Consider the following 15,202-nt stretch of genomic DNA (forward strand, 5'->3'; position numbering starts at 1 on the left):
TCGTTTACTCTCCGGTAGACCCTCCTCCGACCATCATGTCGCTGGAGTCTCCAGTGATTCCGGACGGTCCAGCGAAGGTGCTGGTTGCCCCACTGCACTCGGTTCTGGCGATGGCGGCGGGTGAGGACAGCTCCTCTGTGAGGTCTGCGAGCTCTCAAACCAGCTTCATGCAGGCGGTTCCGCACGGTCTGGTCCGATAATCGGTGTGGCCCGGGGAGAGCCTGGACAGAAGATGAGGCCGACAGGAAACGATTCCGGAGGTGGCGGAGCCGTATGAAGCGGTCGTGAGCAGCAGTTGTCGCCCTTGGTCTTCCCGCTCGTGGCAAGTCAGCAACGGAGCCAGTGGCTTGAAACCTGACCCACAGTCTACTGATGGTGCTCTGGGACACGTGGAAGTGCCTGGCGATTGCACTTTGACTTTGGCCTGCTTGTAAACGACCCAATGCAATTTGGCGGTCTTCTCTGCTCAATCGGGCCATCTTTCGTCGCTGAATTGTCGTCTGATTTCTTTGTGGTGAACAATCCGCTTTTATGGGTTTTGGAAGACATGGTGAGAGCTCAATATTCCCCGAGTTTCACGAGATTACACTGAAGCATGACGAGTGGTCATGCCAAATGAGCAATTTTGACATTGTAGCCACTGATAACGCATGCGTCACGTGCAGAGCTCACTTGTGGCAATGGACGAAAGGTCGACGACCAGATAAACATTTTCTGCAGTTTGGTGGATATCCTTGTAGCCATACAGTGGTCGCCGCATAATAAAGCCACTTCTGGACCGACGATAAATGGCTTTAATAAGCGGCGGATTTATTAACCGGCGGTCCAGAATACGTCATTTTTGAAGAAAAAAAAAATCTTCTCTTTTGTTTACGTCACTCAGTCACTTTCTTTCGTCATTTACACTTGTTTGAATCTAAACAAAACTTCACGAAGGATGTTGAACTTTTGTTTTAATTATGTACATGTACGCGTACTTTGATCACTTCGGTACATCAATAATTTCACTGTCACCGTCACGAATCAGAGAAGAGCAGAGAAGAACGATTTTATGAATATGAGTGTTTGTTTGTTGGTCGTCTTCCACATCAGAACAAGATAATGTGACTTTTAGTCACAAACTACGTGATTTCTCTGAGAAAACTGGCTTTAATAAGCGGCGGGTTGGTTTTATTAACCGGCTTTTTCTAATACATAAGATATAGTGATAAATCCGGACCGTCTGAAATCGGCTTTTATAAGCGGCTGGCTCTATTAACCGCGGTTTTATTAAGCGGCGTCCACTGTATAACTAAATTAACCAAATATTACAAGCTATGCGTTTCTTTTTTTGAACAGTATAATTCGACAAAAAGTGATGTGGATACACATATTATAACTCACACATTGCCATTTGCCGGCAGTTACCATATTTCAAAATAACTTTTTGTTTTGTAATTCGTTGTTCATTTGGAATACTGTTGAGACAATGTTTTTTTTGCAAGAAGGAATAATTGTTGTCTTATTTTGATCCTGTACTTATAAGAAGTATCGCGTACGTGTTTACAGAATAGAGAAGATAGAGATATTTGTTGTACTTAAAACATACATTAGGTTGTGAGTTTCCCCAAACGATAGTGAACTTGGCAGCTATTACAGAAGTTCCCCTAAACTGAAAGAGAAGACCTACCTCCTACTTGGAAAAAACTAATTAAAGATCAAACTTGGAAACTGACAGCGGAGTAGCTCTCTTGTGCGATATTGTATACACAATAATCCAATAATGGCATTCTCTGCTTTTTTTTATGGTTTTATATTCCTCAGTGATGTATGTCACTGTGCAAACAATTTCAGCTTTTTTGTTTAGTTTGTACATTTCAGCCTCAATTCCTTTTCTCTGTCACAAGTAGCAAATAGTGACTGACTCGCATAAAGGAAGTTTGGTTCCGAAAAAAATCCAAGCTGATAGTAAGATCCCTTGAAATGAATTTCTGCATTGAAAAACTAATAACAATATTAAATCAAGGCGTTTTTAAATGTTTCATCATGACGACACACACACACACACACACACACACACACACACACACACACACACACACACACACACATACACACACACACACACACACACACACGCACGCACGCACACACGCACACACTCACACGCACACACGCCCACACACACACACACACACACACACACACACACACACACACACACACACACACACATCGAGCACATTTACACACAGATAACGCTCTTCATATTACACAAGCTCACACGCACATACAGGTAACGTATGTATAGACTGAGAAGCAAAGGAATGTGCAAAACCCGTAATACGAACTTATCCGGTTTCCGTTTTGAGAACCTACCTGTTGTGCAATACCCGGTGAAAGGAGCCATTCATTACAACCTGGTGCACTCGCAACAATACACCAGTAAACCACGCTACCGATTCAGGAAGTTAAACGCACATAGACGGGTAGGTACGACAACAAGCGCTTGCCAAGTTAGTCGATCCTCATACAGCAGTGTGATTATGCTAGTGAATGTCTCCTCGCTTTGTGGTAAGAACACATATTTTACATACTTTTATATAACGTGTTCAGTAACCTTCGACAGTATTAGCTAGTCATCCTTCGAACAAATAATTGTGAATGATTCAGATACGTTTCAGTGTTCAGTTTAGCATAATGTATGTAAATGTCTTCTTCGTTGTAAAAGAAGTCAAGAAACCAAGTAAGTCGATCCTCTGACGTTGACACATCACAGCAATGTGATTATGCTGGTGAATATCTTCTCGCTTTGTGGTAAGAACACAGAGTGTACATACTTTTAGATAACGTTTTGAAACATTATTACTGCTATTTATCCTTCGAATAAATAATGATGAAAGATTCAGATAATTGTCAGTGGGTTTTTTCAGTTTAGCATATATGAAGACTTCTTCGTGGTACAAAAACAATAATCATAATTTTACAAGGCTTGAATGCTTGAGTAAGGTGGCAAATTTCATAATTCGTTTTCATAAATTAAAACTACTGCGACGTTTCATTTTGCTTGTGACACAAAGATTATTCAGAAAAGATACGATATGCCCCTGAATTGTTTCCAAACAAACAGCATTTTGGTGATATGTACTGAATAAAATGTCAATTCTATGTAAAGTAACGTTTCTATAACTAATACATCTCTTTATAACTTCTTTGTCGCATGCCTGTTTTCCTTGAACCTCTCATAGCTGAGTAGTTGAAGGGCCGTAAACAGAGTCAGTGAGCCAACTCATCCGTATTAATATTATCCTGCCTGTAACACTTCCTCGTCGGAGTTTAGCCTTCTGCGTTTCATTCAGCTGACGTCAGACGAAGAACTAATCACGACTGCAGTGACAAGTACATTATATATTTGTATTACATATTGCTCAGAAAAAAACTGTACTGGTGACGGTTTTTGTATTTGTTTGTTTGTGTGTTTGTTGTTCCAGTCCGAAACTTAAGAAAGTAAGACCCAGTGCCGTGCACTTGTCATCATTTTACAAACTAGCAGACGTATTCAAACAACGGTAACATGTGGTTAATGTGTAACACCCCCCCCCCCCCCTTTGTTGATGATAAATGTTGTTTATTGCCTTTACGGTGTTTCCCCGACTTCAGATGAGATACCCAGTTGTATGCGTGTTTAGGTGTAAATAGCCACCTTCAGTATGGCAGAAGGGCCGAGGTCTTTTATGTGCTACTCTGGGACATGGATACCGTTTCCGTGTCTGCACATAAAATTGATCCGTGTCCGTCCCAGCCTGGATTCGAACCCGTGAACCTATAGGATCCTAAGTCCATTGCTCTACCACCTGCACTACCCCCCCCCCCCTCCTTAGTCATTCTAGTACCAATTAATATAGTACAATTTGTCAGTGGTCATTCTGTAGTGAGACAGTACTAATTATACACGACTTTAGCAACTCCCCGTGATCTGCAATGAACACTGAAGCGATGTCAGTTTCCGAGCACAAAAAAAAGTATTCTTAAAATTAAGTTGACTATAATCTTTTAGCCTTGGAACTTCTCAGTGTATAAAAAAAGGCTTTTTGTTTTGTTCTTTTAGGCTTACGAGGTGAGACATCAGGATGAGTGTGCTGTCACCCTGCACAACGTATTTTCAACAACGGTTCAGTTTTAGGACCCGTGTTATTTAGTATTTGTATTACGTCTTCCTTTACCTGTAATGGAAGATGCATGCGAGGATAAGAGACAGTTTTTTGTCTGTAAAAGACAAACAAAACTCCAGATTACCTTGAACAAGCATTCAGATTCGTTTACTTTTTATTGCTTAATAGTCGGTCTATCTACAACTAAACCCATTATGACAACAACTATCAGAAACAACAGCTAGATGATGTCATTTCTTTTGTTCAAAAAGTGTCATGATGGAGAACACAACCTAGCATTATGTGTCACAGCTCATGGGAGATGGCACATTGAGATGGCGTGCTCAATTTGAAGAAAATAATATGTACAAGCAACTATCACCATTAAAGTTATATGCAAAAGTGTATTCTCTCTCAAGTGCAATTGCTTCTTGGTATTGATATGTGAATTTCAGGCAATTGCAAGAGGGATCCCTCAAATACTTTTTTGTTTAAACAGTATTTTATTCGTAAACAGACACATGATAATATAACAACATCATTAAGAAGGAGCACAACAAGTTTAAAACTTATGATAAGTGCTCACATAAACATGCCTGAAATTTCATGGCGGAATATGATCAATGCAACACATTTTTGACACACTCAAATACTTTACCCCTCATGCCCCTATGTTTCTTCAAATTCGTTCCTCAATACAAGGCGGTAGAATGGCACATTGTTTCTGTTGTTTTGTCTGGTCGTGCATTATTGTTTTCAAATCTGTTGTGCTTGTTTTTGTTTTTCAGCAGTCACTGAAGATGAGGGCCAAGTTATTGTTTCTTGCACTCTTTCTGATTTGTCGTCGCATCGAAGGCATCGAAGGCAAGATGTGTTCCACACCAGCGTAAGCTGTTTTCTGAACATGCATAATGTACTTGTCATACAAAGAAATGAAAATGCACATGTGTGAGAGAGAGAGAGAGAGAGAGAGAGAGAGAGAGAGAGAGAGAGAGACAGAGTTAAATTGATTTCTATTGAAATAAGAGAACTTAATGACCAATGACTATATACTCAAACAGATATCCATTTCAACAAGCAGCTTTTTTTCTTCTTTTTATATTTAGTCAAGTTTTGACTAAATATTTTAACATCGAGGGGGAATCGAAACGAGGGTCGTGGTGTATGTGCGTGTGTGCGTGCGTGTGTGCGTGCGTGTGTGCGTGCGTGTGTGCGTGTGTGTGTGTGAGTAGAGCGATTCAGACTAAACTACTGAACCGATCTTTATGAAATTTGACATGAGAGTTCCTGGGTATGAAATCCCCATACGTTTTTTTCATTTTTTTGATAAATGTCTTTGATGACGTCATATCCGGCTTTTCGTGAAAGTTGAGGCGGCACTGTCACGCCCTCATTTTTCAACCAAATTGGTTGAAATTTTGGTCAAGCAATCTTCGACGAAGCCCGGACTTCGGTATTGCATTTCAGCTTGGTGGCTTAAACATTAATTAATGACTTTGGTCATTAAAAATCTGAAAATTGTAAAAAAAAAATAAAAATTTATAAAACGATCCAAATTTACGTTTATCTTATTCTCCATCATTTTCTGATTCCAAAAACATATAAATATGTTATATTCGGATTAAAAACAAGCTCTGAAAATTAAATATATAAAAATTATTATCAATTTTTTTTTTCGAAATCAATTTAAAAACACTTTCATCTTATTCCTTGTCGGTTCCTGATTCCAAATATATATATATAGATATGATATGTTTGGATTAAAAACACGCTCAGAAAGTTAAAACGAAGAGAGGTACAGAAAAGCGTGCTATCCTTCTCAGCGCAACGAATACCCCGCTCTTCTTGTCAATTCCACGGGCACTGCCTTTGCCACGGGCGGTGGAGTGACGATGCTACGAGTATACGGTCTTGCTGCGTTGCGTTGCGTTCAGTTTCATTCTGTGAGTTCGACAGCTACTTGACTAAATATTGTATTTTCGCCTTACGCGACTTGTTTATATTTAGTCAAGTTTTGACTAAATATTTTAACATCGAGGGGGAATCGAAACGAGGGTCGTGGTGTATGTGCGTGTGTGTGTGTGTCTGTGCGTGTGTGTGTGTGTGTGTCTGTGTGTAGAGCGATTCAGACTAAACTACTGGACCGATCTTTATGAAATTTGACATGAGAGTTCCTGGGTATGAAATCCCCGAACGTTTTTTTCATTTTTTTGATAAATGTCTTTGATGACGTCATATCCGGCTTTTCGTGAAAGTTGAGGCGGCACTGTCACGCCCTCATTTTTCAACCAAATTGGTTGAAATTTTGGTCAAGTAATCTTCGACAAAGCCCGGACTTCGGTATTGCATTTCAGCTTGGTGGCTTAAAAATTAATTAATGACTTTGGTCATTAAAAATCTGAAAATTGTAAAAAAAAATAAAAATGTATAAAACGATCCAAATTTACGTTTATCTTATTCTCCATCATTTGCTGATTCCAAAAACATATAAATATGTTATATTCGGATTAAAAACAAGCTCTGAAAATTAAATATATAAAAATTATTATCAAAATTAAATTGTCCAAATCAATTTAAAAACACTTTCATCTTATTCCTTGTCGGTTCCTGATTCCAAAAACATATAGATATGATATGTTTGGATTAAAAACACGCTCAGAAAGTTAAAACAAAGAGAGGTACAGAAAAGCGTGCTATCCTTCTTAGCGCAACTACTACCCCGCTCTTCTTGTCAATTTCACTGCATTTGCCATGAGCGGTGGACTGACGATGCTACGAGTATACGGTCTTGCTGAAAAATGGCATTGCGTTCAGTTTCATTCTGTGAGTTCGACAGCTACTTGACTAAATATTGTATTTTCGCCTTACGCGACTTGTTTTACATTTAGTCAAGTTTTGACTAAATGTTTTAACGTAGAGGGGGGAATCGAGACGAGGGTCGTGGTGTATGTGCGTGTGTGTGTGTGTGTGTCTGTCTGTGTGTGTGTGTAGAGCGATTCAGACTAAACTACTGGACCGATCTTTATGAAAATTGACATGAGAGTTCCTGGGTATAAAATCCCCGAACGTTTTCTTCATTTTTTTGATAAATGTCTTTGATGACGTCATATCCGGCTTTTCGTGAAAGTTGAGGCGGCACTGTCACGCCCTCATTTTTCAACCAAATTGGTTGAAATTTTGGTCAAGTAATCTTCGACAAAGCCCGGACTTCGGTATTGCATTTCAGCTTGGTGGCTTAAAAATTAATTAATGACTTTGGTCATTAAAAATCTGAAAATTGTAAAAAAAAATAAAAATGTATAAAACGATCCAAATTTACGTTTATCTTATTCTCCATCATTTGCTGATTCCAAAAACATATAAATATGTTATATTCGGATTAAAACAAGCTCTGAAAATTAAATATATAAAAATTATTATCAAAATTAAATTGTCCAAATCAATTTAAAAACACTTTCATCTTATTCCTTGTCGGTTCCTGATTCCAAAAACATATAGATATGATATGTTTGGATTAAAAACACGCTCAGAAAGTTAAAACAAAGAGAGGTACAGAAAAGCGTGCTATCCTTCTTAGCGCAACTACTACCCCGCTCTTCTTGTCAATTTCACTGCATTTGCCATGAGCGGTGGACTGACGATGCTACGAGTATACGGTCTTGCTGAAAAATGGCATTGCGTTCAGTTTCATTCTGTGAGTTCGACAGCTACTTGACTAAATATTGTATTTTCGCCTTACGCGACTTGTTTTACATTTAGTCAAGTTTTGACTAAATGTTTTAACGTAGAGGGGGGAATCGAGACGAGGGTCGTGGTGTATGTGCGTGTGTGTGTGTGTGTGTCTGTCTGTGTGTGTGTGTAGAGCGATTCAGACTAAACTACTGGACCGATCTTTATGAAATTTGACATGAGAGTTCCTGGGTATGAAATCCCCGAACGTTTTTTTCATTTTTTTGATAAATGTCTTTGATGACGTCATATCCGGCTTTTCGTGAAAGTTGAGGCGGCACTGTCACGCCCTCATTTTTCAACCAAATTGGTTGAAATTTTGGTCAAGTAATCTTCGACAAAGCCCGGACTTCGGTATTGCATTTCAGCTTGGTGGCTTAAAAATTAATTAATGACTTTGGTCATTAAAAATCTGAAAATTGTAAAAAAAAATAAAAATGTATAAAACGATCCAAATTTACGTTCATCTTATTCTCCATCATTTGCTGATTCCAAAAACATATAAATATGTTATATTTGGATTAAAACAAGCTCTGAAAATTAAAAATATAAAAATTATTATCAAAATTAAATTGTCGAAATCAATTTAAAAACACTTTCATCTTATTCCTTGTCGGTTCCTGATTCCAAAAACATATATACTGTTCAAAAAAAGAAACGCATAGTTGCTACTTGCCAAATTTGTTTTATTTTTCGAAAAAATTAACAGAAAATCCAATATTTTGATTATTTGTTTGAAATTTGGTATGGACACAGTTGAATGCACACACAGTTCATTTGCATCTTCAAATCAATCAGTTAATCAATACGATTGGGTGCCGAGGCTGTCAAGTCAGTAGGGGGTGTGACTGCCTTGAGCAGCAACAACTGCCCGGCACCTTCTGGGCATGGACTGGATCAGATGCCGGATATCTTGCTGTGGGATGGTGTCCCACTCCTCCTGAAGTGCCTGCAATAGATCGCGGTGATTTGCCGGCGCTTCTTCTCGCCTGCGCACACGTCTGTCCAATTCATCCCAGAGGTGTTCTATCGGGTTCATGTCTGGCGACATGGATGGCCAGGGAAACACCTGGACATGGTGGTCGGTGAGGAACTGGGTGGTGAGTCGTGCTGTGTGCGGGCGAGCGTTGTCCTGCTGGAATATGGCATCCTGGTCAGCCAGAAGAGGAAGGGCGTGTGGGCGCAGAATTTCCTCCACGTATCGCTGGGCAGTTATGCGCCCTTGGACGTGCACCAGGGTGCTCCTTCCAGCGGTATTGATCGCCCCCCACACCATGACGCCTCCACCACCATGAACGGGTGCCTCATCCACACAGTTGGGCGCGTAACGTTCGTTTACTCTCCGGTAGACCCTCCTCCGACCATCATGTCGCTGGAGCAGGAAGTAGGACTCGTCGCTGAACCACACGTGTCTCCAGTGATTCCGGACGGTCCAGCGAAGGTGCTGGTTGCCCCACTGCACTCGGTTCTGGCGATGGCGGCGGGTGAGGACAGCTCCTCTGTGAGGTCTGCGAGCTCTCAAACCAGCTTCATGCAGGCGGTTCCGCACGGTCTGGTCCGATAATCGGTGTGGCCCGGGGAGAGCCTGGACAGAAGATGAGGCCGACAGGAAACGATTCCGGAGGTGGCGGAGCCGTATGAAGCGGTCGTGAGCAGCAGTTGTCGCCCTTGGTCTTCCCGCTCGTGGCAAGTCAGCAACGGAGCCAGTGGCTTGAAACCTGACCCACAGTCTACTGATGGTGCTCTGGGACACGTGGAAGTGCCTGGCGATTGCACTTTGACTTTGGCCTGCTTGTAAACGACCCAATGCAATTTGGCGGTCTTCTCTGCTCAATCGGGCCATCTTTCGTCGCTGAATTGTCGTCTGATTTCTTTGTGGTGAACAATCCGCTTTTATGGGTTTTGGAAGACATGGTGAGAGCTCAATATTCCCCGAGTTTCACAAGATTACACTGAAGCATGACGAGTGGTCATGCCAAATGAGCAATTTTGACATTGTAGCCACTGATAACGCATGCGTCACGTGCAGAGCTCACTTGTGGCAATGGACGAAAGGTCGACGACCAGATAAACATTTTCTGCAGTTTGGTGGATATCCTTGTAGCCATATAACTAAATTAACCAAATATTACAAGCTATGCGTTTCTTTTTTTGAACAGTATAGATATGATATGTTTCGATTAAAAACACGCTCAGAAAGTTAAAACAAAGAGAGGTACAGAAAAGCGTGCTATCCTTCTTAGCGCAACTACTACCCCGCTCTTCTTGTCAATTTCACTGCCTTTGCCATGAGCGGTGGACTGACGATGCTACGAGTATACGGTCTTGCTGAAAAATGGAATTGCGTTCAGTTTCATTCTGTGAGTTCGACAGCTACTTGACTAAATGTTGTATTTTCGCCTTACGCGACTTGTTTTTCTTTTTTTTTTTTGACTTTTGGGAAGACGCTTAAGCGTGCCCTTTTAATCGATTGTCATGAAGTGGTTTGTGTGTGAAATAAATAAAATTACTTTCATATGTACGTGTTCTGCCCTATTGCACTGTCTCTACCCTTTTCACACCAAACACTTCAAACAACAGAATTTGGGAGGATACAGGCTTATTATTTCCTCACCAATTTCAACACAATTCTTCACTTCAAATACATCAACACGAATCAACTTCTCGACACACAGTTCACACAATCTTTTAGCATTCACTCAATGCATGTAAATATATAGTACAAAGATACTTTCTCAAAGATAGATTATTGCCCAAGATAAGGTGCTGACAGACACTCACGAGTTCGAATCACGGCTCACTGCATGTCGTCAGTTTCACTTCCTTGTGTCGCTGAATCCTCATAGAATGATGAATTCCCAGAAACTCTCATTATAGATGCCAACACACACCTTTCACGTTTCTCCCCGAGAAACCCTTTCCGCCATTAGCGAAAAGAACCGTCGTCAGCTACGACCGGTAACGATGAAGACTCCCTCGTCTAGTCATCTGCGCCGATGTGGTCCCTTGCTCGCCACCATCGTCCCGCGCTTTCCCGTGTAAGGTTCGTCCCTCGTACACGCCATGGAAACTCCTCATGGAAACTCCTAAAGAATTTAACCAAGTCTTAATGCAACATTACGGAGATTTAAGAAACGAAACGTTGGGACGTTTCGTTTTGAAGTTGTGGTAAACGTCATTATTTCGGGGGTCTCTCGCTGGAAAGGTGAAGGTCAACTGAAACGGAACGTGGAACGTCAAAACGCAGTCACGTTTTCCACCCCCAAAAAACGAACAATATTTCGTCAACTTTTGTGAGTATTTTTGCACACTAACAGTTTTATTTGTTGGCCATTTTATGCATTGCTAGATTCATCAACCCTTTCACAGTCTTTCAGCGCTGAGAATGTGTTCATTGGAGGTAGACAACTGTTGTGAACTGAAATATTTTGAAGGGTGCTGATCCTGGTACATTTATCCAACTTCATGGTGAGAAAGCAAATGGCGAAGCAGAAGTAGGTCATCGCATCGAATTTTTATTCTGGCTTCGTATGTGATCAGGTGCATGAATTGAAAAATGTGAAGCTCTTGTGCGTGCAATGCGAGTATGTCAATCCTTTATTGACTCGTGGAGTTGAAATTATGCCATGCCCAGCACGGTCAGCGGATCATATCCTGCCATGCCCGGCCTTTCATTCCGAAACGAAACGTGAATACATCTAAATCTTGTCTGCGGCCTATGCCGTCTCGTTACACGTTCCGTTTCGCGGGGTGACTCATTCACCAAACGAAACGAGCTGCAAAACGAAACGTGCTGTTTCTTAAATCTCGCTAATCTCTAAAACCATCTCTTCTTCCAAACGTTCATGTACCAACTCATACATTCTCGTTCATTCTACGTTCACATTCCGTCCACATTCAACATCCAAGCTAATACTTAATCTATGAACAACACTGCCATACAAAGCGTCACCGTCTTAAACATAACAGAAATGCGTAACATTTATGTTCAAGAAATTTCCCAAGAAAAACCGTGATACAATTACAACAAGAATTCTCTCAAAACTTCACACTAAGATTTAGTGCACTTTGTATACACTAACCTTTACACTGCAGCTATGTAATCAAACTTCAATAATATCACACCGGTGACACTGTGACGGTTCCCCTACGCTTTGTGTTCGGTGCCCTGACCCTTTGTGTTCGGTTCCCACTCGGTTCCCACACGCCAAAATTCGCGGACAAAACATCCATTTATGGTAGTATTACGCAATGTTGCTCTCTGAGAATGGTCTTGTTAGATCTGTGAGTGTTTACACTACATGCCTAGGTGCTGTTGGATTGAAGGTTTTTGATATTTTAGCCGTTATTAGGTAGAATGCCTTCCACTTTACTGCAAAACTGCATAATTCGTAGCATCGGCAAGAAATATCCTACCAAAAAATGCCTGCTTGGAACTGTCCGTGGTCCAGCAAAAAGTTCAACATGTCTGTAGCAGACAGCCCAAGTTTCAAGATTGTAGGGCCATCCAAACAGCCGTAATAATAAAAACAACAAAAGTAGTCAGTGAAATTGGCTGTGTTCGGTCCCCCCACACTTTTGTGACGTGGGCGTGACGGTTCCCATAATTCATTGTGTCGGTCCCCACTTTCTGTGTCGGACCCCACTTTCGACCTAATTTCTCTGTGACGGACCCCACAACCAGCCTATTTTGTGTCGGTCCCCACACCTTCTTAGATTTATGACTTGCCGGTTACTTGTATCATTGTATTCATTGAATCTAATTGTCTCGGAGTTATTTTTCAGCAAAAACCGGCAAGGCAGCACCTTTTGTGATACCAAGTAAGTCAGATGACATCAGTATGTGTGTGTGTGTGTGTGTGTGTGTGTGTGTGAGAGAGAGAGAGAGAGAGAGAGAGAGAGAGAGAGAGAGAGAGAGAGAGAGAGAGAGAGAGAGAGAGAGAGAGAGAGAGAGAGAGAGAGAGATGTGTTTCCGTACCCGCGAGAGCGTTTTTCCAGCGGCGCGACGAAAATCAAGCACATAGAAAATGACCAGGAGTGTTTCCACACGCGCGACGCGTTAGCGGCGCGACAAGCGGCAAGCGACGCGATTTTTTTGAAAGGGTCCTGGAGCGATTTTTTCGCGTTGTCGCGCGGCAACGCGGGAGTTTACAGATTTTACCGCATGTTTAAAACGCAAGTACGGAAACACGTCACGCGTTTGCGCGCGTTTTCTTTTGTCGCTGCCGCTGTCGCGGGTACGGAAACAGAACTTACCGCGAGTACGACACTACCGCGAGTACGACACTACCGCGAGTATAACACTACCGCGTGTCACACTACCGCGAGTATAACATTACCGCGTGTCATTTTATGACTTCCATGGCTGAAGGCAAAGGTTGAAATGTTTCCTTGAAATATAAAACAAAAAGGCCTGGTCTGTTCTCTGAACACTAATTCAATGTTTGTCATGCTAACCAAGAACTCAAAACGATCAGAACACACTATCAGAATACATATAGAATGGGTTGCTTCCAATCAAAGTTAGAACACAAACTCACAAGAAGTAAGTTTGCATGCGTTCTCTCTACGGTTATGGTACTCGCGGTTGTGGTACGCGCGGTAGTGTGACACGCGGCAGTGTTATACTCGCGGTAGTGTCGTACTCGCGGTAGTGTGACACGCGGTAGTGTTACACGCGGTAGTGTCGTACTCGCGGTAGTGTGACACGCGGTAGTGACGCTCGCGGTAGTGTCGCATAACCGGAGTGATCTGGAAAGGTGTCAATCTCTCTCTCTCTCTCTCTCTCTCTCTCTCTCTCTCTCTCTCTCTCTCTCTCTCTCTCTCTCTCTCTCTCTCTCTCTCTCTCTCTCTCTCTCTCACACACACACACACACACACACACACACATACTGATGTCATCTGACTTACTTGGTATCACAAAAGGTGCTGCCTTGCCGGTTTTTGCTGAAAAATAACTCCGAGACAATTAGATTCAATGAATACAATGATACAAGTAACCGGCAAGTCATAAATCCAAGAAGGTGTGGGGACCGACACAAAATAGGCTGGTTGTGGGGTCCGTCACAGAGAAATTAGGTCGAAAGTGGGGTCCGACACAGAAAGTGGGGACCGACACAATGAATTATGGGAACCGTCACGCCTACGTCACAAAAGTGTGGGGGGACCGAACACAGCCAATTTCACAGACTACTTTTGTTGTTTTTATTATTACGGCTGTTTGGATGGCCCTACAATCTTGAAACTTGGGCTGTCTGCTACAGACATGTTGAACTTTTTGCTGGACCACGGACAGTTCCAAGCAGGCATTTTTTGGTAGGATATTTCTTGCCGATGCTACGAATGATGCAGTTTTGCAGTAAAGTGGAAGGCATTCTACCTAATAACGGCTAAAATATCAAAAACCTTCAATCCAACAGCACCTAGGCATGTAGTGTAAACACTCACAGATCTAACAAGACCATTCTCAGAGAGCAACATTGCGTAATACTACCATAAATGGATGTTTTGTCCGCGAATTTTGGCGTGTGGGAACCGAGTGGGAACCGAACACAAAGGGTCAGGGCACCGAACACAAAGCGTAGGGGAACCGTCACAGTGTCACCGGTGTGAATATACAACATAGTAAATCCTTTACCTTAAGAGACCCGTCTCTTGAAAGAGTGAATTTGTCCCAGACAAATTTGACACCCGCTTAGACACCTTGCTCGGTCGAGCCTCTACAGCGTTGTGACAATATTAAACCCAGACCAGCTACATGTCTTATAAACACAGCTCATCTCAAGCAAAAGCCAGTTCCACGTGCAACGCACAAAACACGTGAATAACGCTCTCCTTGTCACATACGCCTCGCGCTACAACATTTAGGGAGGTTAAAAACACGACGTTGTTCACATCACAAACATCTTTGTGACATCGATAAACAATAACATTATATAACACACACTTGGTATCTGTATGTTTAACTGTACATTAATATGTGGCACAGCACATTTAACATTTACTTTTGGCGCGATTTCTTACAATACATAAATGGACAAGAATGTATTAATCTATGCGGTTGTGTCTGCGGTGTCAAAATTTGCGACGTCAACATAATCATGAATCCACACACACACATACATATGCCCATATACTTAAACATTTTCAGTTACAAAATACTCAAACGTTTCAACCCTAATTCGCAATTAAACATTATATTTAAATCAATAGGCCTACCATATCTAAACTTGCTGATACACATTTTTGCTATCAACAAAATATGATTTATAATTTTGTTTGTTGGGGTATGCATTCCTGGTAAATAACCAAACAATACATCATGTTCTGTTAATATAACATTT

The 15,202-nt window shown here is 41.6% G+C and overlaps 2 protein-coding genes across 3 annotated transcripts in view; one reads left to right on the plus strand and one right to left on the minus strand.

Annotated features, from left to right (window-relative positions):
- The window catches only part of LOC138976708 (protein PALS2-like), a 501,736-nt gene that overhangs the window by 377,391 nt on the left and 109,143 nt on the right, over positions 1-15,202 (minus strand). The gene's annotated exons all lie outside the window — the stretch shown is intronic.
- Positions 2,460-15,202, plus strand: part of LOC138976709 (uncharacterized) — a 53,901-nt gene continuing 41,158 nt past the window's right edge. The window contains exon 1 of the mRNA XM_070349580.1: positions 2,460-2,553. Coding sequence (XP_070205681.1) covers positions 2,536-2,553 — 18 coding nt within the window. The 5' untranslated portion in view covers positions 2,460-2,535. The remainder of the gene's footprint in view (positions 2,554-15,202) is intronic.

This window comes from Littorina saxatilis, linkage group LG9 (genome assembly GCF_037325665.1).
Source record: "Littorina saxatilis isolate snail1 linkage group LG9, US_GU_Lsax_2.0, whole genome shotgun sequence".
Taxonomy (NCBI): Eukaryota; Metazoa; Mollusca; class Gastropoda; order Littorinimorpha; family Littorinidae; genus Littorina; species Littorina saxatilis.